At 38.2% G+C, this 27,276-nt stretch overlaps 1 protein-coding gene across 21 annotated transcripts in view; it reads left to right on the plus strand.

Annotated features, from left to right (window-relative positions):
• PCDH15 (protocadherin related 15) overlaps positions 1 to 27,276 on the plus strand; it is a 1,259,847-nt gene that overhangs the window by 879,060 nt on the left and 353,511 nt on the right. For all 21 annotated transcript variants that reach the window (XR_005784343.1, XR_005784344.1, XR_005784345.1 and 18 more), the window contains one exon: positions 11,648 to 11,760. Coding sequence is in view for 18 of the 21 variants with exons in the window: in XM_040454209.1 (XP_040310143.1) it covers positions 11,648 to 11,760 (113 nt within the window). In the remaining 3 variants the exon portion in view is untranslated. The remainder of the gene's footprint in view (positions 1 to 11,647; positions 11,761 to 27,276) is intronic.

Genomic DNA, 27,276 nt, shown 5'->3' on the forward strand with positions numbered 1-27,276 from the left:
CTTCCTTCCTTCCTTCCTTCCTTCCTTCCTTCCTTCCTTCCTTCCTTCCTTCCTTCCTTCCAAAAGAAATTGAAGATGTGAAACCTATAATGTGAAATTTTATGGTTTTCAGAGTACAAGTCTTTCACCTCTTTGGTTAAGTGTATTCCTGCATATTTTATTATTTTTGATCTGATTGTAAGGTTTTCTTTTAAATTTTCTCTTTCTGCAACTTTGTTATTACTATATAGAAATGCTACAGATCTCTGAGTATTGATTTTGAATCCCGCCACTTTACTAAATATGCTTATTACTTCCAGTAGTGTTTTTGGTGGAGTCCTAAGGTTTTATGTGTATAGTATGCCATATGCAAATAGTGACAGTTTAATTTCTTTACTGACATGGATGCTTCTTATTTCTTTTTCTTGTTTAATTGCTGTGACTAAGGCTTCCTGTACTATATTGAATAAAAGTGGTGAGAGTGGACATCCTTGTCTTACTCCTGACCTTAGAGGGAAAGCTGTCAGTTTTTCACCATTGAGTATGATGTGAGCTGTGGGTTTTTCTTATATGGCCTGTATTATGTTAGGTATGTTCCCGCTAACCCCATTTTATTGAGAGTTTTTGTCATGAATGGATCTCAACTCTTGTCAAATTCTTTTTCTGCATCTACTGAGATAATCATGATTTTATCCTTCATTTTCTTGGTGTGTTGTATGATGTTGATTGATTTATGAATATTGAACCATCCTTGCATCCCAGGAATAAACCCAACCAAATCATGGTGAATGATCTTTTCAATGTACTATTGTATGTGATTTGCAAATATTTTGTTGGAGATTTTTATATCTGTGTTCATTAGGGATATTAGCCTGTAGTTATCTTTTTTTGTGGTCTCTTTAATTTTTGGTGCTGGGTAATACTGGCCTCATAGAATGTATTTGGAAGATTTTCTCCCTCTTCTGTTTTTGGAATAGTTTGAGAAGAATACGTATTAACTCTTCTTTAAATGCCTTTTAGAATTAATTTGTTATTCCGTTTAGTCCTGGACTTCTATTTTTTGGTAGTCTTTGATTACTAACTCAATTTTGTTACTTGTAATCTGTCCAGATTTTATATCAGCCTGGTTCAATTTTGGAAGATTATATGTTTCTAGGAACTTATCCATTTCTTCTCGGTGGTCCAGTTTGTTGGCATATAGTTTTTCCTAGTATTCTATCATAAGCCTTTGTATTTCTGTGGTGTCGATGATCATTTGTGTGTGTGTGTGTGTGTGTGTGTGTGTGTGTGTCCTTTCTATGTATTTCTTGATGAGTCTGGCTAAAGTTTTGTCAATTTTGTTTATCTGTCGAAAGAACAAGCTCCTGGTTCCATAGATTGTTCTATTGTTTTATTGGTTTCTACTCATTTATTTCTGCTCTGATGTTTACTATTTACTTTATAGTCATCTTGGGCTTTGTTTATTTTTTCCAGTTTCTCTAGGCATAAGGTTAGATGTTTATTTGTATTTTTTATTATTTCTTGAAGTAGGCCCATGTTGCTGTAAACTTCTCTCCTACAACTGCTTTCATTGCATCTCAGAAATTTGGGACCATTGAGTTTTCATTTTCATTTGCTTCCATGTATTTTTTTTTTATTCATGGACTGCTTCATTGACCCATTGGCTGTTTAGTATCATGTTGTTTAGTCTGCACATGTTCATGTTTTTTTCCAATTTTTTTTATGATTTATTTCTAGTTTTATAACATTGTGCTTAGAAAAGATGCATGGTGTGATTTCAAGCTTCTTAAATTTATTGAGATTTATCTTATGACCTAATGTGTGATCTGTTCTGGATAATGTTCCTTCTTTGTGCATTTGAAAAGAATGTGCATTCTGTTGTTTCTGGATAGAATGTTCTGTTTACATCTGTTATGTCAATCTGGTCCATTGTATCACTAAAAGACATTGTTTTCTTGATTTTCTGTCTGGATGATCTATGCATTAATGTAAGTGAAGTGTTAGAATTCCCTACTATCATTTTATTACTATCAAATTATCTCTTAATGTCCATTAATATCTGCTTTATGTATTTAAATGTTCCAGTGTTGAGTGTGTAGATATTTACAATTGTATTTTTTTCTTGAATTGATCCCTTTATAATTAAGTAGTGTCCTTATTTGTCTTTTATGACAGTCTTTCTTTTAAAGTCTATTTTGTTTGATATAAGTATTACTATCCTGTATTTTTTCCACTTCCATATTTGCATGGTGAATATTTTTCTGTCTCCTCACTTTCAGGCTGTATTTATCTAGGTCTGAGGTCTGTCTCTTGTTGTCAGCATATAGATGGGTCTTGTTTGTTTGTGTTATCCATTCTGTCACCCTATGTCTTTTGATTTTTGAATGGAACATTTGGACAATTTACATTTAAAGTAATTATTAATAGGGGCGCCTGGGTGGCGCAGTCGGTTAAGCGTCCGACTTCAGCCAGGTCACGATCTCGCGGTCCGGGAGTTCGAGCCCCGCGTCGGGCTCTGGGCTGATGGCTCAGAGCCTGGAGCCTGTTTCCGATTCTGTGTCTCCCTCTCTCTCTGCCCCTCCCCCGTTCATGCTCTGTCTCTCTCTGTCCCAAAAATAAATAAAAAACGTTGAAAAAAAATTTTTAAAGTAATTATTAATAGGTATATACTTATCAACAGTTAAAAAATTTGTTTTCTGGTTTTTGTTTTTGTTTTGTTTTTTGTTTTTGTTTTTTAGTTTGTAATTCTTCTTTGTTCCTTTCTTCTATTGCTCTTTTTGTGGTCAGTGAATATCTGTAGTGATTCTTTGCCTTTCTCTTTATTTTTTGTTTTCTATACAGGTTTGGGGTTTGTGGTTTCAGTGAGGTTCATATGTAACATCCTAAGTAAATAGCAGTCCGTATTAGTTTGGTCATTCAAGTTCAAACATTCTGAAAAGAAAAGAAAAAAAAAAGAAAAGAGAAAAAATCATCTTTCTTTTTCCCCTTCTATTTTTTTTACTCCATTCTCTGCATGTTATATATATGTTCTCATATTTTAAATCTTTTTATTCACATTGCTTAATGTCTAATTGTGGTCATATCTTTTCCACTTAAATGAGTGGTCTTAACATTTTGTATTAGGCTGATTTAGTGGTGATAAACTCCTGTATAATTTATTTGTCTAGGAAACTCTATCTCTCTTTCAAATCTGAATGATAATCTTGTTGGGTAAAGTATGCTTAGTTGTAGGTTTTTGTTTTTTGTTTTTTGTTTTCTTTCTTTCAGCACTCTGAATATATCATGCCACTGCTTTCTGGCTTACAAACTTTCTACTAAAAACTCAGCTAATAACCTTATAGGTTTTCCCTTCTAGGTAATTTTTTGTTTCTCTCTCACTGTTTTTAAGATTCTCTCTTTATTGTTTACCTTTGACATTTTATTATGTGCTATGATGTAGAGTTCCTTGGGTTCATCTTGTTTGGAATTCTCTGTGCTTCTTGGACTTAGATGTCTATTTCCCTCCCTAGGTTATGGAGTTTTTTCAATTATTATTCAAATAAAGATTCTACACCTTTCTCTTGTTCTTCTTTTTCTGGGATCCCTGTAATATAAATGTTTGTTTACTTTATGTTGTCCAAGAGGTCTCTTAATCTGTCCTCATTTAAAAAAACAAAAAAACAAAAAAACTCTTTTCTCTTTTTGTTGTTTTGCTTGTGTGCTTTTCATTACCCTGTCTTCCAGATGACTGACACATTCTTCTGCATCCTCTCATCTACTATTGATTCCCTATAGTGTGTGTGTGTGTGTGTGTGTGTGTGTGTGTGTGTGTGTGTGTGTTTGTGTGTGTGTGTGTTATTTTAGACATTATATTCTTCAATTCTGATTACTTCATTTTAATATTTTCTGTCTCTTTACTGAAGATCTTACTGAGTTCTTCCATTCTTTTCTGCACCCCAGTGAGTTTCATTATGATCATTACTTGAAATTCTTTATCAGGTATATTGCTTATCTCTGTTTCGTTTAGGTTTTTTTGTTTGTTTTTGCTTTTGTTTTATTTTGTTTTAGTTTTTTCTTGTTATTTTTTTTTTTGAAGCATATTATTCTGTCTCTTCATTTTGTTTGACTTTCTGTTTGTGTTTCTACGGATTGGGAAAAAGTTAATTGTCCTAAAGTTGAACAACTGGTCTTGTGTACAGTGTTCCCTATCCAGACCATGTATGCTTGGTGAATTTTAATGGTTGGTTGGAGCTGTGGCTATAAATGCTAGTTACACTTTTAAACCATGGCTTTTTACAAAAAATAAATGGGAAGAAAAGATAATAAGAAAAGAAAAGAAAAAATTAAAAATGAGGAAAAAAGAAGAAAAAAGAGAAGAAGAAATAAAAAAAATATTAAAACCAAAATAAAGCAAGACAATTTTAAAAAGTAAAAACAAAAAGTAAAAAAAAAACATATAATAATAATACAATAAATATTAAACAACAAACAAAACCCACAAACCACAGCTTGTTTTCTGTGTTCAGCACTACAGGGTGCCTGGTGTCGATTTATGGACACTAGGCACCCTGAGGACTCAAGCTCACTGTTGAGCTAAATTCTGCTCCTGTCTGGGTTTTAAATTGAGGGGGAAAGAATTTTTCTTCAGTTCCCTGACTCTCTTACACCAGCGTTTTTTTGTTCTGTGTCCCAGCATGCAAGGAGCTAGTGTGGGCTTGCAAATCCTAGGCTTGCTGCAGTTGCCAACTTTCTGTGACAGTCTGACTTTCCAGTTATGGCATCAGCACCCAGTAATTATGGCATCTGAACCCCTCACGTATAGCTTCCAGACCCTGTTCTGGTCTGGGCTTCTAAGGGGGAGGGGGAGAGAGCATTTTCAGAGCTCCCTTTTAAACCCTGGCTTTGTTTTCTGTGCCCCAGTATGACCAGGATTGTTGTGAGCTTGTAGACCCTGGGTTCACTGAAGTCACAAGCTCACTGAGATGACTGGACCCACCTGTCATGGGGTCTGGACTCTGCTCCTGTTTAGGCTTTTAAGGTGGGGTGGGAATGTGAACCAGGGACTATCATTCTCTAGTCCCTCTGACCTGGACAGCATTCTAGGGTTCCTCTGCTGCTTTCCAGAGTTCTCATGTTGTGTCTTCTACATGCTAGTTGCTCTTTTAAACCACTGCTTTATTTCTGTGCCCAAGGACAGAAGGTTCTGTTCCTGGTCCCTCAGTACTGTCCCTCTCCACTGCCGTTGGCAGCAATGGGGGAGGGGAGTCCCTTCCTTATTGTGTCTCCGTCTCTCTTGCTTTTGTCTTGCTGTTCTTTATGGTTGTTCAGTAGCTGTTCAGTCAACCCTCAGTTCTTCTTCAGGAGCAACTGTTCCCTTAATAAGTGTAATTCAGTGGGTTCCATGGAGGCTGTGAGTTCAGGGTCTTCCCATATCACCATCTTGAACTGGAACCAAGAAGCAGCTTTTGTAAATGAATTAAGCATAGCTTTGCTAAGTGGAATGAATATCACATCTTCTAAATGAGAAAATTAAGTGAATCTGTAGGGTCCTTGAACTTAGACATGCACTTCTGTCCTTGGAAACATTTTTATACATCAATAATAGCCTGGCTTTTGTAAGATACTCAACATTCAGGGGTCACTTGAAAGTTTTCATTGAAAATCATCTGGACATAATTGCTTTTGCTCTACCAAAGGAGAGGTTATAATATTATTCAGCAGTAACATTTGACTGGGACCGATTATAAATTCCTACATGGCCACGATATAAAAACTCGGGAAATAGGCATAAATTCCCTTAAATTTCCATGGCAATCCAATTTTCTTTGATAAGAATTTAGTTTTTAACACAGAGTGATAGAGTTAAGACATCACATTACTATTCATTTCATTGCTGGCAAAATGCTCCCATAACCATCTTAGACTAACAACGCTAACATGAATAATATTATTACTACAGACTCTGTTTTTGTTTCTATTTTTATAATTTCAGTTGTTGTAGAGCTACATTACACTGTGAACAAGACATTAAGGTACTGTCTTTGAAAGTTGTCTGGAATGGTCGTTTTCTATTTGTATTTATGTCACCAAATGAATAAACACTTAGATTTTTTTTTTTACATTGATTTATTTTTGAGAAACAGAGTGAGACAAAGCGTGAGCGGGGGAGGGGCAGAGAGAGAAGGAGACACAGAATCTGAAGCAGGTTCCAGGCTCTGAGCAAACAGTCAGCATAGAGCCTGATGCGGGGCTCGAACTCACAAACTGTGAGACGATGACCTGAGCCGAAGTCGGACGTTCAACTGACTGAGCCACCCAGGTGCCCCAAACACTTAGATTTTTAAATTTAATATTTATTTTTGTGATGTCCTTATATTCAATGTCTTATAATGATATATAATATTCATATGGCTCTAAAATTTAAAAAAAACAGTGGTGTAGCTCGTTTAATCTAGCTTCATTGCCTATTCCCTCAAAACATTCCCTCTTTATCTCATACATAACACTTTTTTAATGTTATAGTTTATCATTTTTCCTAACATCTATATATACACACTTAAGTGTATATATTTCCTTTTATTTGTATGTGTGTATGCTCCTCTTTCTTAAAAGTTAGTATATATATGCACTTTTCTCCAAGTTGTTTTGTCACTTTCTATAACTAAAGATAATTCTATAGTAATAGGTAAAGAAATTTATCATTAATTTTTACATTTCAATTATTATCTGCTTGAGGATGTATCATCATTTACTCAACCGGACCACTCTTGATGTATATTTAAATGGTGACTACTTATTATGAAAATGCAAAAATTTCCTTGAAGTGGGATTTCTGGGTCAAAAATAGATGCTACTATGACTTTCTTCAATTTTTTAATTGTCGTTAAATATACATAACATACAGTTTCCCATCTTAACCATTTATAGGTATACAGTTTAGTGATATTAATTACATTTATAAGGATGTGTCTGCAACTCTTTTCATTTTATAAAACTGAAACTTTATACACATTAAACAATAATTCCCTATTCCCTTCTTCCCCATGACCCCCGGAATACACAATTCTACCTATTGTCTCTGTGATTGTGACGAAGTAACTTATATAAGTAGAATCATGTGGTATTTATCTTTTTTAGGATGAGCTTATTTCATCTATCATAATGCCCTCAAGGTCTAGCATATGTGAGCCTTTCACTATCCGTTTGTGTCTTGACATCTAAACTGAGTCTGTTGTAGACAACATATAGTTGGATCATGCTTCTTTCTCAATCCATTTGGTCAATCTCTGTCTTTGACTGGAGAGTTTAATTAATTAACATTTAAAGTCATTACTGCTAAGGAGGGACTTCTGTCATTTTGATATTTGTTTTTTTTTTTCCATAGTCTTAAAGTTTTCTCATTTTCATTTCCTTCAGCACTGTCTTCTTTTGTGTTTAGTTGATTTTTTGTAGTGTTTAAATTGTTTTTTTTTTAATTTTCTTTTGTGTGTATTCTATAACTGTTTTCTTTGTCTTCATCATGTGAATTATATTTAAATCCTAAGGTCATAGCACTCTAAGTTAAATTTATGCCAGCTTACATTTAACAATATATAAAATTCTGGGGCACCTGGGTGACTCAGTCAGTTGAGTGTCTGACTCTTGATTTTGGCTCAGGTCCTGATCCCAGGTACAGGGGATCAAGCCCTGCAGTGGGCATTGCACTGAGCATGGAGTCTGCTTGGGACTCTCTCTTCTTCTGTCCCTCTCCCCTGCTCCTGAACTCTCTCTCTCTCTCTCTAAGAGAAATTAAAAAAAAAAAATACAAAACTCTGCTCTTCTCCAGTTAAATCCTCACCTTTTTAGTCTATTTGTGTAACAAAATTACACGTTTATATATTGTGTGCCTGAAAACATAAAGTAATAATTCTTTTAAATTTCTTAGTCTCTTAAATTATGTAGAAATCACAAATTAGAGTTACAGACTTTGGTACTATAATACCAGCTTTTGTGATTGCCCATACATTGACCTTTGCCAGATCTTTGTTTCCCCCTACCGCTGGACATTATTGCCTGGTGCCTGCCCATTGTAACCTGCAGGATTCCCTTGACACTTCTTGCAGGGCTGGATTAGTAGTAATGAACTCTCTCAGCTTTTATCTGGCAAGTCTTAATTTCTCTGCCACTTTAGAGGACAGTTTTCCCAGGTATAGAATTCTTTTTTGACATTTTTTTTTTCTTTTAGTACTATGAATAAATAGGGTCACTGTCTTCTGGCCACCAAAGTTTCTAATAAGAAAGAGGCTGATAATCTTATTGAGGATCCTTTGTATGTGAGGAGTAATTTCTCTCTAGCTGTTTTCAAGATTCTCTTCTTGTCTTTGTGTTTTGTGTTTGATTATGAAGTGAGTTGGTGTGATTCTCTTTAAATTTATCTTAATAAATTTCATTGAGCTCTTTGGATGTATATCTGTATCTCTATCTTTCATCAGACTTTGGCAGTTTTCAGCCATTATTTTTTCAAACATTCTTTTTCTTTTCTCCTTCTGAGACTCCCACAATGTGTATGTTGGTCTTGTTAATAGTGCCCTGTTGGTCAGTTAGGCACTGTTCCCTTTTATTTAATCATGGGTTTTTTTTATTTTTCTGTTACTCAGCATCAATAATTTCCATTACCCTAGCTTCAAGTTTATTGATTCTTTCTTCTGCCTGCTCAAATTTGCATTTCAACCTCTCTAGTAAACTTTTTATTTCAGTTCTAGAATTTATTATAGTTTCCTGTAGTTTCTTTTCAGGTTATCTGTCTCTTTTCCATTTTATTAATACATAAGTTTCTTGACTTTCTCTACATCTATTTTTAGTTCTTTGGACATCTTTAAGGCAGCTGTTTTAACGTCTTTATCTAGTAACTCATCAGTCAGGTGTTTTTCAGGGCCAATCTCTATTCATTTTTTTCCCTTTGAATGGGCCATACTTTTCTGTTTTTATGTATATCCTGTGTCATTGTTATTGTTGCTGTTGTTGTATATACCCTGTGTTGTTGTTGTTGTTGCTGAAAACTGGACATTTGAATCTAATAATGTGGTAATTCTGGAAATCAGAATTTTTCACCTTCCCAGAATTTACTGGTTTTTATTTCTATTTTTGTTTAATTGTGCTTGTGTGTGTGTGTATACATATACATGTACATATACACACATGTATACGTATGTGTGTGTATACATGTATATATGTTTTCTTTATTGTAGTCTGTCTCTGCACTGAGGACTAGTCTGAGGTGTAACCCTAGGGTCTTCTCAAGTAGTTTCTGAGCTATGACTTCCCCTGGGTATGCACATTGACTTGCTAATTTCCCTCCATGTGTAGTTGCTTTTAATGCCTGGCTTCCAAAGGGAAAAAGGGAGAAAAAAGAATAGGGTAAAAAGGTTGCTAGTCCTTTGAATTCCCTGTAAATTTCCTCAGTCTAAGTGGAGTGGCTTACAGCAAGAAGGGTGGGTGTGACAATAGTCACCTGCATCTCTGTGATTAGAAACAGCAGTCACTGATGAGGGCACAGATCTCTGATATTTAGAGGACATGGTCCTTTTTGCCCATAATTACTCCCAGCAGCAGTGTGCAAGCTGCTACAGGAATATGAGCCCAGCTCCCTGCCAAGTGGCAGAGGGGTGGGAGATGTGTAACTGCTACTGTGCTAAGAGTTGTAATTGATGGAAATTAATCATATTTTACTGTCCAAACCTTACTCCAGAAGTTGGAACACTGAAATAAACTCTGGAGTTCTAAAATAGCTGTATCAGAAAGATCTTGCCAATTCTTGTTTACATGAAGATAGATTCCTGATATCATCTTCTCAGAATTCCCCAATACTCATATCGTTCTCATATACTATGCCAGATTTTCCATCATAAGTTTGTAACACTCTTTTAATAATACCAGGAATGTCTGGAAGTACATTTTTTCTCACAGGCTCACCAATAGAGTGGAGTGTCCACTTGGGACCATTGCTAATCTAACAAGTAACAAATGGAATTTCATTGTGGTTTTCATTTGAATTTTTCTTCTTGTGTATAAAGGTGAGCATCTTTGTATATGATGAAGAGTCATTTACCTTTCTCTTTCTGTGAACTCTTTTTATTCTCACACAGTGTTTTGTGTTTTGTTTTGTTTTTTTTTTAATGTACAGATGATGTTTTTTCTTTCCTAATTTGTAAATCTACATATGTTAGGGATTTGAACATTTTGCATCTGTTGTTAATTGCAAATATTTTCCCTAGCTTGTCACTTGTGGCTTTACTTTGTTTATTGTGTCTTGCCAAGCCATTTTGTAATGTCATCAAATTTATCTCTTTATTCCCTATTGCTTCTTGATTTTGAGCCATAGTTAGGAGAGATATGCCCACTCTCACATTATAGTAGAATTCGTCTGTGTTTTCATCTATTACTAGCACTTGTATTGTTTTATTGTTTATTATATATGAATATCCTCTCCATTTGAGATTTACGCTAGTATAAAGAATGGATGCAATTTGATCATTTTCTGTATGGCTCTTCTATTTGATAAATGATAGTATTCAAAAATCCATTTTCCCCTACTGTTTGGAGATGATTCCTTTATCATCTGCTAAATTGTCATGTGCAATTTTGACTATTTCTGGATTTTCAAGTCTATTGTACGGGCAAACTTTTTTATTTCCTCTCACATAATGCCCCAGGAGAGTTTCTCTTGTTGTCTCAGTGTTGAATTAAAGAAGTAATAGAAATTAACCCATTTTTTGATATGTCTGACTTCTGGCACCCTGGATTTGAATTCAAGCTCTATCTTACATTGTCCCTTTGATCTTGTACACATTATTTAGTATCTCAAAGTTCTCAAGTCCTTCTCTGTAAAATGGGAATGATTTACAGACTTATTGATGATAATTTACATAAAGCATTTAGCACAAAGTAGGCTTTAATAATTGGAAGCCATAGTTTTTTTTTATTCTTACAGTTACTGTTTTGCCAAATGCATAATATGTTCCATAGTTACATGATATGACTTCTACTGTTTCTTCACTTTGAGACAGAGAATATCATGTTAAACGAAGATAATGAAATTGAAGAAAATTTCTGCAGGAAGAAATGTGCTTCAATTCACTATAATGCCTGTATTTAAGAAATATCCTCTGTAGGCATTAAGAGTATCATCAATGTATTTTGATTTAATATGATTGATGTAATTGGCTGGATTCTTGCCTTTAGAAAAATATTTTACCAGCTGGAACAGAATATGTTCATTTTAATTTTCAAGCAGCTTGATATTTGGTACAAATTACTAGTCTTTGTTTATTACAAGATATGGTAGAAGACCATGCAGACCATAATTAAGATTTATGCACCATTAAAACACAATTTTATAATTCAAAATTTGCTCTCCCGACACTTAATATCTCTTTTCATGTGATGAAGTTTCAAGTTAATTAAAGAGCTCTCCTAATAAAAGATATTTAGAAAACCATCCAAACAAGAAATATTTTCCATCTTTCTTACTCATAAGCTAATTAATTACATACTACATTTGTGTCTCCTTTCCCTAGACTGCATAATTTTGAAACTTAATTTACTAACGAAATTGTGATTTTGTTCCTCGGTTGATGAAGGAAAACAGATATAGCACACACACATATTACCTCTTGTTCTCAATTAATACTGAAATTTCACTGTCTTTCAGGGACTCCGGAGGATTACCCACGATTTTTCCATATGCATCCTAGGACGGCAGAACTTAGCCTCCTGGAGCCCGTAAACAGAGATTTTCACCAGAAATTTGATTTGGTTATTAAGGTAAATTAAATTAATGTTTTATTACCTTGTGTTTCTAAACTGCTAATCAAAGAAACCAATAGCGGCTACTGTAGGCTCTTTTATGTTATAAAACATAAAATTAATCTGACAGCAGTTAGCGAATGTTTTTGTTAAAAAAATTGAACTGTGGCAGTTCTATTGTGTTGTGTTCTTTTAAAATATCAGTTTGTATTATGATGAGATTCAAATACTGACCATTTTTATATGTAATCAATGTCCTGGTTAAATGTATATAATACTACATAATATAACTTTGTTACACTTCTAGGGTTTAATTTTTCTTGCCAAAAAAACTAATTTTTGATCACAAAACCTTCACTAATGACTATATTTTAAATGTACATGCATTCATATATTTATTTATTTTAATAATGCATTATTTTAAAACTATTGTTGCTCTTTCTAACATAAAAACAAAAGATCTTGCCTTTCCAGAAATTCTTTTAATATATGTCTCGTTATTTTCTTTATTTTGAAAAATGATCCCAGACTGGAAAAATTATCAAAGCGAGGGGAATCCACTTGGCATTACAACAACAGTTTAATAATATTTACTGTATTGTAATAAAATCATTTAAAAGGTACTGTGGAAACCCAGATGTTCTGCCAGTTAATTCTGATAGACTTTGCTGGGAAGGTAATATTTGAGCTGGACAGGGAAGGAATAATGGTAATTTATGGAGGGCACTCTAATTAATAGAACAGACACAAGCAAGAACATGGGATAAATCTAAACAATGGGTATTATATGACTTTCTCATATCTACACACAGAGAACCATAACTATAGAAATGAATCCCTAGGATATTTTTTTTTTAATTTAAAAGTGTTAAAAGGAAGTAAGATGGGGAAACTTACTGAGCAAGTACATTGTACAAGTCCATTTTTCATTGAATTAGAGCCACAACCTTAGTCGTATGCTCACTGGTACAAATGTGTAACTAAGCTCAGGTAAGGTGAGTGATTGATTCAGAGTTAACCTCACTAAAAAGCAGCATCTAAGTGAGGGCCATACTCTTTCACTCCACCCAGATGCAGTTGCTTAGGAATGGTTGTGTGGCTTAAATATGTGTCACCGCAACTGCAAACAATCATCCGTAGACAAACAGTTAATGTTAGCTCAAATTAGGATGTATTTTGTGAGCACTGATCCTGTTGTGCATTGCCACATCCTGAGATTAATTGGTTGTCTTCTGTCCTTGAAGAACTTGTAGTCTATGAAGGCAAAGAGTTATATAGGCCGATAAATCAAATATAACACATCAGCCTGCTAATATAATAGGAGGCCCGCTGAAACGTGCTGGAAAAGCACAGAATAGGGAGATATCAATTAATCTGGGGACTCAGAGAAGATGTTCTGCAGATTGTGCCAAGCTCAGTGTTGCTTCATAGGAAGAGTTCGGCCAATGGATAGAAGTTCCCTATGTTTGAACATAAGGAAGAGCAGAAGTGAAAACAAGGAGGCATGATGTAGGCAGCTATGAGTGGTTAATGGGGAAATGAGGTATAGAGGCAGAACATGGAAGAGCCTCATGGAAGACTATTTCCTTGGATTTTGTTTAGTAGGACTTGGGAGTCATTCCACAAAGACAGACTCCTTTTACCATTTGTGTAAAATGGCCACGCATGAAATATATCTTCTTGCACTGACTATTTTAATTATCGTGGAACTATATAAAACTCAAAAATACGTTTCCGTTGTCTACCGGTGATCTGCTTATACTCCTGTGGTGCTGCTGTCTGTGGGAGGTGAGAAACCCGATGAAGCAGTGTTTCCAAACCGCCTCATTTCAAACCTGAAATCAGTGATTTTCCTTTATTATAAGGTTAGTTGTCCTGGCATACCCAGGTATGGTGAAACTCAGCCCATCAATTACAGAGACCAAAATCAATTAGAACAGGCCATAGATAATTTTTTTATGGTTTAATAACACTATATATTATTAATGGAAGTTTTTACAGACATTATTAGATTCAAATTACTGTGTTTTGTGTGCAGTCAAGGGGATAATAAGCAAAGGTATCAATCTATAAGAATAATAATGTGCCACCTGCTTGAGTAATAGCTGAATATTGTGGCTTTGTATAGGGATCCATTGAAATGCTACAATCTGGCAGTTCTCTCTAGTAGGTCTTTCAGCTTCTTCCCTTTTTCTTATTTTAATAATGCTTCATTTTTCATTGGCCATAAAAGTTTTTATTGGATTTGATCCCAATTTCTGTTTTGGAAGCTAAGGAAAAATAAAACAAAATGAAGCATTTTCTCCTAGACTTTGAGAATTCTGCTTTTAAAAGATACATGCACATTGCACAGCTGGTAAGTGTCATGGTTAAGAAATTTATCATCTTTATTTCATTCGGCTCAGCCAGTGATTCATTCAGCATCCTACAAAAATGGAAAGGTGAGACTAGGAAGAGAAAATGGAGTAGTTCACCAGCTTTAAGATATTACAGGATTGGAACTTGTCCAGTTAAAAGAGGAAAGGGCATTCCATTTCTAGATGCTATTCCAAATCTAAAATAAATGTCATCACTTAAGCATTTTTAAAATGAAGCACACATTTTGAATAAGAATCACACATTTGGTTGGCTCAGGATGGTTCATATTCATGCCTGTTGTCTTTGTGTAATTATTCATAATATCTCTTTCACTTTCGAAACCATCCCAGTTTGGATGAAAAGTTACGTGATCACCATAGTTACGAAGCAAAAAGCAACTATGAGATAGAAATACAAAAGCATATTTTAGATTCTGGGTGATCATGAATTAGTTCATGCATGAAGTCTCATTAACAAAGCCCAGAAAATTCTCTTTTGTTATTGTAAGTGTAGTATTTAAAAAAGAAAACTATTGGGGCGCCTGGGTGGCGCAGTCGGTTGAGCGTCCGACTTCAGCCAGGTCATGATCTCGCGGTCCGTGAGTTCGAGCCCCGCGTCGGGCTCTGGGCTGATGGCTCAGAGCCTGGAGCCTGTTTCCGATTCTGTGTCTCCCTCTCTCTCTGCCCCTCCCCCGTTCGTGCTCTGTCTCTCTCTGTCCCAAAAATAAATAAACGTTGAAAAAAAAATAAAAAAATAAAAAATAAATAAATAAATAAATAAAATAAAAAAGAAAACTATTAGTACATATGTTGGTGCTCCAGATATCTAACACAAATATCTAATGGATAAATTATTAACAATTCACTGCCTGGCAGTTGCTCAAACATTTTGCTTTTTATCTAAAAAGCAATTTGCTTTTTATCTAAATCCCATGGGTTCAAACGAGGCTCACAGACAGGATTGTCTTATGGTCTGTCAGATTTTTACATTTTCCCACTGGCTTGCTTCTACCCTCTAGCAGGCTGACCTGTATTCCTTGTCCATCCACGCCCTGAGGCTATCAACTGGAGCCCTCATTAGTCACCTGCACGCTTTCCGCTTTCCGTCTGGCCATCCTGGAGCACTAGCAGTACTCTCCAGTCGCCCTGTTCTCTCTGCCCCCGGGCATTTGGAGATGCCACCTTGCCTCCTGAATCATCTTATCCTTTCTCATGGGAGTCTAGTTCACACCGAGGCACCAGTAATTAGCATCGGTGGGCTTTACTTCCTCTGGAAAGGCGCCACCGGTTGGAGGCTTCTTCTTACATCCCTGCTTGTCCCTATGGTGGCTCTGATCACTCTACATTCAGTTTTTCTGTTTATTTTCTCTTGACCTCTGCAGTAGTGCAGATTGTAATATATGTCTTCACACTGTGGCCCAAGACCCTACCCCATCCGTGTATACTGCATACAAGGTGCTCGATGAATTGTGTTAGTTTTCTCCCTGGCACAAGAAAACTTGTAAAGCTGCTAGATTTATATACCTACGTCATCACTATATTTACATACATACTTTTTTTTTATGAAATTTATTGTCAAATTGGTTTCCATACAACACCCAGTGCTCATCCCAACAGGTGCCCTCCTCAATACCCATCACCCACCCTTCCCTCCCTCCCACCCCCCATCAACCCTCAGTTTGTTCTCGGTTTTTAAGGGTCTCTTAAGTTTCGGCTCCTTCCCTCTCTAACCTCTTTTTTTTTCCTTCCCCTCCCCCATGGTCTTCTGTTAAGTTTGTCAGGATCCACATTACATACATACTTTTGAAAGTGTATGTGTTCAGTACAACTTTATCTTGTGTCTATTGCCAGAAAAAAGTTGCAATAAACTTTTCAAATTCAATCACTTGGGGGTGAGGGGGAGGGCTAGACCTATGTTAAGGCAGAGTTTAAAGCCATTTATGACTATATTAAAAAAAGAAAAAACCTCCCCCTAAGGAAAAGATATATATTGACACAAAAAATGAGCCACAGAATTGAAACTGGCGAGCTTAAATATTAGTGATGATGTGAAGGTTATCCTGGGGAGTTACTTTGCTCCAGTCATGTGACAAAACAGCGCATCCTAGGAAGGACTGAGGCTCAAGAGAACAGCTATGTGGCACATGGGTTTCTGATGCCACAGATCATTGGGTTCTTTCTGAATGGGGATACTCATTGCACTCTACCTCACAGGGATTCAATGGAAAACTCAGGCTCGCTTGTTTCTAAGGCATCTGGCATTTGCTGGTTTTCAGTTTGCCACATCTTTTCTGAGCCCTTAAGAGGTGCCTGACATTTTGCTTGGTGTTGAAGAGACAGAAATGTGTGGAGGCTTTGCCTCAAGGAAACGGCAGGTATGGAGACGACGATTTTAGACTGACCTCCCTTCTGAGGTCTGCATCAATGTTTGCAATTACCGGCTGGATAACTAGTCCCAGGGCAATGCAGGCGTGTCGTGTTGAGAGTGCAGCACACTCAGCACCTGTGAAAACCTGAAGCCTTCTATTCCTGCTTTTCTCTTGGCTCACCACCACCACAGTCATCCGGGCACCCCATCTAGGAGATGCCAGTTCCCCAGACACCTGTCCTGCGGTCCACGTCCAGTTACCATTGGGTCTTCTCCACATAGCTCTGGGGTTTCTCCTGCCTGTCTCCCCAGCCCCCGTGCCCATGGCAGTTCTCTGGCCCCCACCATCAAGGGCACCCTCTCATGCAGGTGGTCTCTCCAACCTCAGCTGCTTCTCCTACCCCGGCCCTGCACGTTCCCAACAGAATGTTGCTAAAACAGAAATAGGTCAAGTCACTCCATGTTGCCTTCAGGACACTGGATCATTTACCCACCACATGTATTTTCCATGGAGAACTTTGCCGATTCGACAGATCGCAGGTGTCAAAAGCAGACAGGCGGAGCTGAGGGCCACAGACATCAGTCATCACGTCTCAGAATAAAAAGGGTGGCATCTCCCATGAAAACGGAACTGTCAAAATCAGTTAAGTCTGCTGAGGAGATGGTGAAGTATAAGTTACTGTTGTTTCTGCTGTCGCATGAGTCTTGTCAGTCTCTCAGAAAAAGGAGAAATAAAGAGGGGCAAAGAAAGGCGTGCATACTCCCTTTAGGGAAGATTGACTAGGAGTCTCCAGTGAGCCGGGGTTAGGACAGAAAACCTCGGACCTGATGTTTCCATCCACAGGAAGCAAGACAAATGCTATGGGGGAAATACTCTAGCTGAGTGTGCTCTCCCTGTCCTAACAGATCCCTGCTCAAAGACCAAGCACAGACATGCCCCACATCTCAGTTCGGCAGGTCAGTAGACAATAAACTGTGTCTGCCCTAGTAGCAGAATCACTAAGGTGAGGAAGTTGGAGTCCATTAAGAGTGAAAGGCCTTTATATATTTTAGAGAAGTTATCCCACAAAAATTTCAAGGATTAGTTCTTATTAGTAATGAAATAGCAAACGCTCCATGGATTTCTTAATGACTAATACTTTTGGAAAACCATCAACACGTTAGATACATGCTCATCTTTTATTTTAGTTTTAGGTTCCTTTTTTAAATTAATTAATTAATTTTTAAATTTATATTCAAGTTAACATATAGAATAGTCTAGCCTTCAGGTCTAGAACCCAGTAATTAATCACTTATGTGAACACCCAGTGCTCATCCTGAAAACTGTCCTTCTTAATGCCCATCACCCATTTAGCCCATCCTCCACCCACTTCCCTTACATCACTTCTCAGTTTGTGCTCTGTATTTAAGAGTCTTTTATGGTTTGCCTTCCTCTCTGTTTTTATCTTATTTTTGCTTCCCTTCCCCTATGTTCATCTGTTTGGTATTTTAAATTCCACATATGAGTGAAATCATATGATATTTGTCTTTCTCTGACTTATTTCACTTAGTATAATACAGTCTAATTCCATCCATGTCATTGCAAATGGCAAGATTTTATTCTTTTTTGATGGCTGAGTAGTATTCCATCTTCTTTATTCATCTGTCAATGGACATTTGGGCTCTTTCCATACTTTGGCTATTGTGGATAGTGCTGCTGTAAACATTGGGGTTCATGTGCCTTTGAATCAGCATTTTTGTATCCTTTGGATAAATGCCTAGTAGTGTAATTGCTGAGTCAAACAGTAGTTCTCTTTTTAATTTTCTGAGGAAACTTCATACTATTTTCCAGAGTGGCTTCACCAGTTTGCATTCCCACCAACAGTGCAAAAGTGTTCCTCTTTCTCCGCATCCTCACCAATATCCGTTGTTTCCTGAGTTAATTTTAGCCACTTTGACAGGTGTGAGGTGGTATCTCAATGTAGTTTTGATTTGTATTTCCCTGATGATGAGCAATGTTGGCATCTTTTCATGTGTCTGTTAGCCAACTGGGTACCTTATTTGGAAAAGTGTCTTTTCATGTACTCTGCACATTTCTTTTTTTTTTAAATCTGTTTTACATTTTATTTATTTTTGATAGAGACAGAACACAAGTCAGGGAGGGGCAGAGCGAGAGGGAGACACAGAATCCAAGCAGGCTCCAGGCTCCGAGCTGTCAGCACAGAGCCCGACATGGGGCTCGGACTCACGAACCAGGAGATCATGACCTGAGCCGAAGTCGGACGCTCAACCGACTGAGCCACCCAGGAGCCCCAACTCTGCACATTTCTTAACAAGCCCAACACACACAAAACAAATTTTATGTTCCTTAAAAATTTGCACAGTAAAGATTAACACATAAAACATTATTTTTGTTTCCTCAAAAGAACACTGTATACTTGTACATCCTTCTGGTTGTCCCCAATTCTAAAAAATTCTAAGCATGAGGCTGAATTATTTAGTAATATGACAATTATGGAAATTAATAAAAGGAAAGAACGTATTGTGCCCTCAGAGCAGAAATACAGCATACCAGTTGAATACAGTGTCTATCCAAATGTGCAAGCTGCCGACAGAAACACGGGGGTGATAGTTTATTTGGCCTCCTTTCTTCCTCACAAGGTGACCTGCAGGTGCTTGGAAGAGGAAAAACAATTTATCCATTCTCGTCACGGTGCCTTGATTTCGGCAAGTCCCCCTTGTCTGCAAAGGTCATTGTATGAGTACGGCACCAAGTGAAAATACTGTAAAATGTTCTAATGAAGCTGCTTTCTGAGCGGTCCTTGCCATACCTCCCCAGTACATGCCTCTACATACATCTACAGCCATTCGCAGGGGATCTTCATAAGCTCCTTGTTTGTTGCATGGAAAACTTTAGACATACTCTCAACCTTGTGAGTTCAGTAGGTCTACTCACTATTTTTTCTCAAGAGTCACCAGGTACAGGGGCACCTGAGTGGCTCAGTTGGTTAAGCATCTGACTCTTGGTTGCAGCTCAGGTCATGGTCTCACAGTTTGTGGGTTTGAGCCCCACGCTGGGCTCTGTGCTGGCAGTGTGGAGCCTGCTTGGGATTCTCTCTCCCTCTTTCTCTCTGTCCCTTCCCAGCTCATGTTCGCTCTCTCTCTCCCTCTCTCTCAAAATAAATAAATAAACCTTTTCTTTAAAAAAGAATAACCTGGTATGTAGGTGGAACACTAAACTCCCTCTCTCCCTATTTTCCAGGCCCTGAAAAATAACCCACTTGGAGATCAGTTTTTTGGGATATTGATGGGTTTTTGTGAAATTCAGATATTCCAAGATGAACTTTTCCAGTTGACCAGTTCACATAAGACACTTCAGCTGTTAGGAGAAAACCCAGTCGGAACAGGATCAGAACCCTGCATGGGCCTCTGCTGACTGGGGAGGCAGATGGCATGGCAAAAGGAGGGAGATAAAACAGTTAGGAGCATTCCAGAAAAAGTTACTACTTTATCACTATCATAATTCTGTCTCTGGCTGGCCGTGCTATTTATAGCCAAGATGATTCCCATGTTCAAAGCACCAGCCAATGAGTCTGACATATCTGTGATTAGCAGGGGTTCCTGAGCTCGTGTCTTCCCCAAAGTGACTGATTTTTTTTCTTCTTTAAATCATTCAAAATTGGTTTAGTCATTCTGGTGCCGGTTTGTATCTCAGACACAAGAAACATTTTTATTATTGAAAGATCTACATGAACTTTGCAGATTCATTGCAATAAATTATAAACAGAATGGGCATATTCTTCAAGTGAAGATACAATATACTTCACTTTCTTAAAAATATTCCTTTGGTGGGAAGTGTGTCCATATTATTGTGTTGTCATATAATGAACTTTTGTCTACTGTCTAGTGAAGATTTTTTTTTTTTTTTTTTTTTTTTTTTTGCTGGTCAAACAGAAAATGTATTTATTTCCAGCCAAGGATGTATTTCTTTGCTACACTTATGACATTACAGACAAACCAGTATTTGTGTGTAATATACAAAACGATGTTTTGCATTTTATCTGGTAAATCATTATATGGCTTTTTAAGTCCTCAGATATTTTTTAGTGACTTATAAATCCACTTGCTGTTAAACTCTTTGGACATCCTTTAATTCCTTAGAGTATTAAAGTTTAAGTAAAGAATGTCGGTAAATTTAAGGCACTATGATTTTATAAGAAGGGTCAAAAAGCAATGAGATACACTTATTTCGATTATTAATTAGTTGATAATATTAATATCATCTTTGACCCTGGCAACACAGGCTTGCCACATCTCCCTAAGACATTTCAAAAGAAGAGTGCACGTTCACAGAAAGGAGATGTAACCTACTGTCAGTAAAGCTTTGGCACCAACACCCTGTAGGACTCTAGTGAGCTGAGCTGGACCCTAAGGAGAACTCCCTCACACAAGCAAGGCCCCCCCCCCCCACTGTTCATGTCCATCTGTTCCATCCAATTGAAATACAAAACTTTGTTTAAAGCCGACAAAGGAACAGTTACTTGCCCGTGAGGCCAGAGCAGAGTTGGGCTGAGGCCACTCTTAGTGTCACAACTTCCTGGGAACCTAAGCGAGAGAAGACAACGTGCACGGACCTAACTGATCTGCGGGGGGCTAGAGGCTGGACAGGACCATATGATGTGTTTGTTTCTGAAGGGCATATTTCAGGGCTCCCCCCACTCAGTCAAGACGCCCGTGTGTTTCTCAGGGCATCAAAGTGTGAGAACCAACCATATATTAACATCATTTGGAGCCCGGTAAGGCAGGGTAACATTAAAATAATAATTAAGGAAACAGACAAATAAATGCAAATGAGAAGGTCTGACTGAGCCCCAGGAATCTGCCTTAACCATAACCTCACGTGATACTGAGGCATCAGAACCAGGGCTTAGGAAACAGTGTTTGAGAAACACTGAATGGAAAAGTACAAAAGGCAGAGCCTACTTCTGGAGCCCGCCTTTAACGAAACAATGTACTAGAAGAGGCAAGCGTCTGTAATGCTTAAATAGCTTTGCAGTGTTGGTTGTTCAAGGCCCTTCCTGGATCAGCCTTTATTAAACTGTACCATGTGCTCTGGAGTGGCCATAAGTTAGTTGACTACCTTACTATAAAGTAGTGGCCATAAACTAGTTTACTAGTGGTGGGAGGAGGGGAAACCTATGTGCATGTTTTGGGAGAGCAAGTTGATGGTAGTTCTTTAGTAACATTTTTATTGAAAAGTGTGCATCTCGATGAGTTTTCACAAATAGGAGCACCCATATGTACGGAAAAAAGAGTATTACAAACACCCCAGACGCCTCACCACCCTCTCCTGGTCACTGCCCCTCACACACCTGAGAACACCCACTGTATGGCTTTAACAGCATAAATTACTTTTGTCTGTTTTAAACTGTTTTTATAATTGTGTTAAAGTATCATATTTTTTTGTCAGAATCATAGCAGTGCTATGCCCCATTCCTTTTGTTTGTTTGTTTGTTTGTTACTATGGCTAACGTCAGAGGCATCTGTTCCACAATGACTCACTTTTTGCACTTGAAAAAGAATTCAATAACAACATGTTGTCTTTCTACAGGGAAATGTTTAGACTTTTGTAAGCACTGGCTTTCAAATAAAAGTCCAAGGAATTCATGCTCAAATCTCAAGGCAGGCGTGTCTAAATGCCTCGCTCTTTAAACGTTGAAAACGAATAGCATTGTTAGTGCTAATAAATAAATTATTTGGTTGGAAACTTGAGTAAATGTATTTTAGCAATCTAAATCGATTAGGAAAAAAAGTGTTAATGAATGCAATCCCTAATCAAAGAGAGAAAGTGGAAGTATAAATTTAGCCCTCCAGAGAAATTCTCCAAAGCAAGTGCTCTTCTGGTCTGTTTGAAAGTTGCATTTAGAGTGGGCTAAGGCATAGGGGTCTGTGAAGCCCCAGTGGCGGGGGGGGGGGGGGGGCTGTCAGGTTCACAGCGTCAGCCTCCGGTAGATGTAAAGAAGTAGCCTGTGCTCAGCTGCGAGACAGGGGTGTGAGGAGTGTCATCCTTTGTGCCCCGAAGGCTCTACTCTGGAGGAAGGTGGGTCCAGGAGGGGCACAGAGCAGGCCTAGTGAGAAGGGTGCCAGAATGCAGGCCTCGCATGAGGGAGCATGATGAGATCAGATCCTGTAGGCCCAGGAGAAGTAGAAGTCGATGAAGGGCTTTGGTCAGGGAAGTGACCCAATCCCGGGGAGCCTGGGTGGCTCTGTCGGTTGAGCATTGACTCTTGATTTCAGCTCATGATCTCATAGTTGCTGAGATCAAATCCTATGTCAGGCTCTGCACTGACAGTGCGGATTCTGCTTGGGATTCTCTCTCTCTCCCTCTCTCTCCCCCCCCCCCTTTGTTCTCCCATGTGTACGCTCTCGCTCTCTCTCTCTCTCTCTCTCTCTCTCAAAATAAATAAATAAACATTTAAAAAAAGAAGAGGTGACCCAATCTGGCTATTCTTTAACAAAAGCGCTAGCCTCCCTTATGGGGTGTGGGCTCCTGATGAGGGGGAAGCTGACAGGTTAAATAATTAGGTAACAGATGGTGATAGTGGCATCATCGTGGAGACGGTGAAGGAGGTGAGGAGTGGTTAGGTCCTGCTTACATTTGAAAGTTCACAGTCAATAAAATGTGCTCATGGATTAGCTGTGACGGGTGAAAGAAGCAAGGTGGGTCCAGGGTCTGAGTATCCTGGCCGAACAGCTGGAAGAAGAGACCTCCAGAAGTCGTGAACACCCCCCAAGCAGCGGGCTTGTGAATTGAGACCCCCCCACCTTTGGCACAGGTTACAGGGGAAATGTTCTTCAGGCCCCAGGCATAGGTGTGCGGTGGCCATGGACACAGGGGCTCACGTGGCAGGTGAGGGCAGGAGGGCTGAGCTGGAGTGAGGACGTTGCTGACATTTCTACGGCCATGACATTCGCAGGGACCCACCAGCCCCGGAGTGTGAGGATGAATAGGAGATGGCCAAGCCCTCTGGGGCTGGGAGAGACCAGCAAAGGACAATGGGGAGAGGTCAGGGGTACTACGAGAGGAAACCAAGAGAGAGTGTTGTGTTGAAGGGCTATTGAACAGTGTTTTCAATGCTGAAGACGGGTTCGGAGGTAAGGACAGTGTAGGAGTGTAGGAGTCCTGATGGCTTGGGCAACTGACCCTGCCAGGGGCCCCGCTCAGCAAAACCTGTGAGGAGTGAGGTCCTCACAAGTGAACATGTGAAAAGTAGGCTCCCTAGGCCCGCAGTGGTAAGTCCTGTCTAGCAGAAAACAATTTCTTTCTTCTTCCCTAGAATGTATGTAAACGTCTTGATAATCTCTCCCATTTTCCCGTTCTGCCCTCAATTGTTCTATCTCCTTGAGACGGTTCCTATCGGAGATGGTGGGATTTGTTCATGTGCTTCCCCCCCCCAAAAGGAAAAGTTATCCTGCTTCCTCAGTCCCCAGGTACAGGCAGCTATGCCATTATCAACACTTGCTTGCTTTAATACTGAAGATCGAGTGGTTTGTCTCTTTCAGTGTTCTGCCCACCAAAGTAGCTGAATAGTGCATTTTATTTTATTTTTTTTATACTTCTGCTTTCTTGTCTTTTAGTTTCATTACTGAAAATGGGACTCATGCCCAGAAATTCTCCCAAAAAACCTGGCTTTTAAATATAATATTTAACTGGTAACTACAGACTCTGTAGATATAAATACAGTTACCTAATGGGGTTAAGTGACTTTTGAAAATACCACCTTCTTGGGGCGCCTGGGTGGCCCAGTTGGTTAGGCGTCCGACTTTAGCTAAGGTCATGATCTCACGGTTCGGGAGTTCGAGCCCCGCATCAGGGTCTGTGCTGACAGCTCAGGGCCTGGAGCCTGCTTCTGATTCTTTGTCTACCCCCCCTCAGCTCTTCCCCTGCTCACACTCTGTCTCTCTCTCTCAAAATAAATAAAGATTAAAACAAATTAAAAAAAAAAAAAAAAGAAGAAGAAGAACTGTTAAAATACCACCTTCTTTCACCTGACCTGCTTTTTGCACTTCTCTTCTCATTGATGAGTGGTTACCGAATCAGATTTTTGAGAATTCCTATTTATATTGTACAGAAGAAGGAAGGATTGGATGACAGGTTTGATGCATGGTGTCACTGAAGAGTAAAGTGTAATGGTATTAATTAGTGTTAAGTGCCATATTGTAACTCTAATTAATCTGGAGTATCTACGTTATTAATATTCTTTCCTGCCACTAATTTCTCCCATCAGTCTTACATTGGGATGTTCATTTGCATCCTCTGAATTGGAGAAAGGTGGTGAATTTCCCTGAGTAGCCTCTCATAAATCAGGAGACGGGAGTTTTGGATGCTTTCCTGCCTGGTATTTACATGTGATGTGGCCTTGAACTTAAAACTAACCTTTTTACTTCTCCATCAGCACAAATGTATATGTTCTCACATTTAGAGAGGGGTATACAAAATAGGACAGAGATTAGGAATGTGGACTTTGGACACAGATGCCTGGTTAGCACACCTGACGCAATATATGACAGCCATCCAAAAATATCAGCCATATTAACAGCAAACTAATGTGAGGGTTAAAACGGGGCTTTTGCATGTTATTTTTAAAGACATGCAGAATTTGATTGTGCCCAGAGATCTAATTTGAGTTTCATTTCCTTTTCATTGGACCACTTTGTTTTCATCATGCAAATAATACATGTTCTTCCTGGCGTCACAGCTGGCAGTAAAAATTAACAACCTATGAGCTGAATGTAAAACATAAGCTTCTTTCATTGTTATAAAATTAGGCTTTTTGTTTTCCCCTCACCATCCATAAATGGTGTGTTTGTGTGTGTTTATCGTGGGGGAGGGAATACATTATAGAGTTTGTGACTTTTCGTAGCACTGCTGGCATGCCCAGGATGTGGCATCATGGCTTTTGGAATAATTAGATGCAAAATAAAGGGAGAGAGAAAGGTCCTGCTCACAATGACTTGCGTCTATGAACTGTTCCCGCTTTAATCAGATCACAGTTGCTGGGTCGGAAGCCCGTAAGGACCAATTAGCTTCGTCCAGTGTAAAAGTGATGTTTTCTAGTCAGAGTCTGTCCCTCTCACCCTGATTGGCTGTGTCCAAAAAGCCTGCTGTGTGTCACAGAGGGAACTCCTGAAGAGCATCTGTGGCTCAGCGCAAATTAATGACAGCTGCTGGACACAGAAAGAGCAGTCCATACTGATGGGGCGGGGGGGGGGGGGTTGGCGCATAGGCATATGTGTGAGAAGAAAGCTTAAGTCCAGAAAAGGCTGTGCATTATTTCAGGGTTGTGGTTCCCCGTGCGGATCAGGGCTCATTGAACCTTTTGTACCATGGACCACTTTGGCAATATGTTTCCCAATGAAAATATAAATGCGTACAATAAATGACATAGCATTATAAAGGAAATCTAATGTATTGAAATAGAATTCTCAAAATATTTAAATTTTTTTTTTCAACGTTTATTTATTTTTGGGACAGAGAGAGACAGAGCATGAACGGTGGAGGGGCAGAGAGAGAGGGAGACACAGAATCGGAAACAGGCTCCAGACTCTGAGCCATCAGCCCAGAGCCCGACGCGGGGCTCGAACTCACGGACCGCGAGATCGTGACCTGGCTGAAGTCGGACGCTTAACCGACTGCGCCACCCAGGCGCCCCTCAAAATATTTAAAAAGAAGAAAAATACATAGTTTTTATCAGTGCTTTAAATAACCTAATTTTACAGTGGGTTTATTAATTACCACGATTTCAAATTAGTAATTAGCATAAATGAGGTTTCAAAATAGTTCAATATTAATAATAATATGAAGTGAAAAAATATTGTGATTTTTTCTTGGTTCAAAGTCACCTGTACTCCCAGACTGGTAACTGTGATGTTACTCACCCTCTTCATTGATGAAAATGCTAAATTATGATCATAAGAAAGTGTACAATTATCTTCTAGAAGCTCGAGTTTCTGCCCCAGATTGAAAAATCAGAGATACCTATCTGAACCACTTGTAAATTTTCATGGCTAAAATGGTACTATTTCATCCAGGAAAGCACTTGAGTATTTAATATAAAATATTTAACCTTCAGTTGGAGTTGATTTCAAAACACAACTATTGCAAAAGTGGGGAAAACTTATCAGTAAAAAGTTATGACAAAATTTGAATCTATTTCAATAAGTACATTCTATTGAATTGTGTCAAGGTTTTTCTTGACATTTGGAAGAAATTTTCTAGGAGTCAGTTGTGATGAAATGTTCCCTGAAATAACTTCTGGATTGCTGTATAATAAGGTACATTTTCTAAAAAAAAGACAAAAACAAAACCCAGAAAGTCAAGGGCTGGTGTTTCCCCCACTCACAACATGACCATGTAGTCATGAAAAGAAAATCTATTGGAAATATAAATTGTCATCAATTTTTTTAACTGAAGAGGAGAAAAGACAAGAAAACAAACATATTTCTAGTACATGAGTCTTAATTATATTTTAATAACATATGTCTAATTAAATAATATTTGGAATTCTATAGCTATTTAAAAATACTTACTTGAAATCATCTCTGTCCGTTATATGATGTCTTTGAGGACTTTCCATGGGCAAAAATGTAGCCTTAATCTATTAAATTTATATAGAAATATGAATTATTTGGGGATTTGATCGTTAGTGTGGAATGAGAAGACAAATAGGAAAATAAAGTAAATATAATACTTTAGGTTATGAATTTTTTTCTCTTTTACTTAAATATTTTATTAGCAATTTACCAAATGCCTTTGCTTCTCAATTTTCT

This window comes from Herpailurus yagouaroundi, unplaced genomic scaffold, assembly GCF_014898765.1.
Source record: "Herpailurus yagouaroundi ecotype Mexico unplaced genomic scaffold, PumYag 211, whole genome shotgun sequence".
Classification (NCBI taxonomy): Eukaryota; Metazoa; Chordata; class Mammalia; order Carnivora; family Felidae; genus Herpailurus; species Herpailurus yagouaroundi.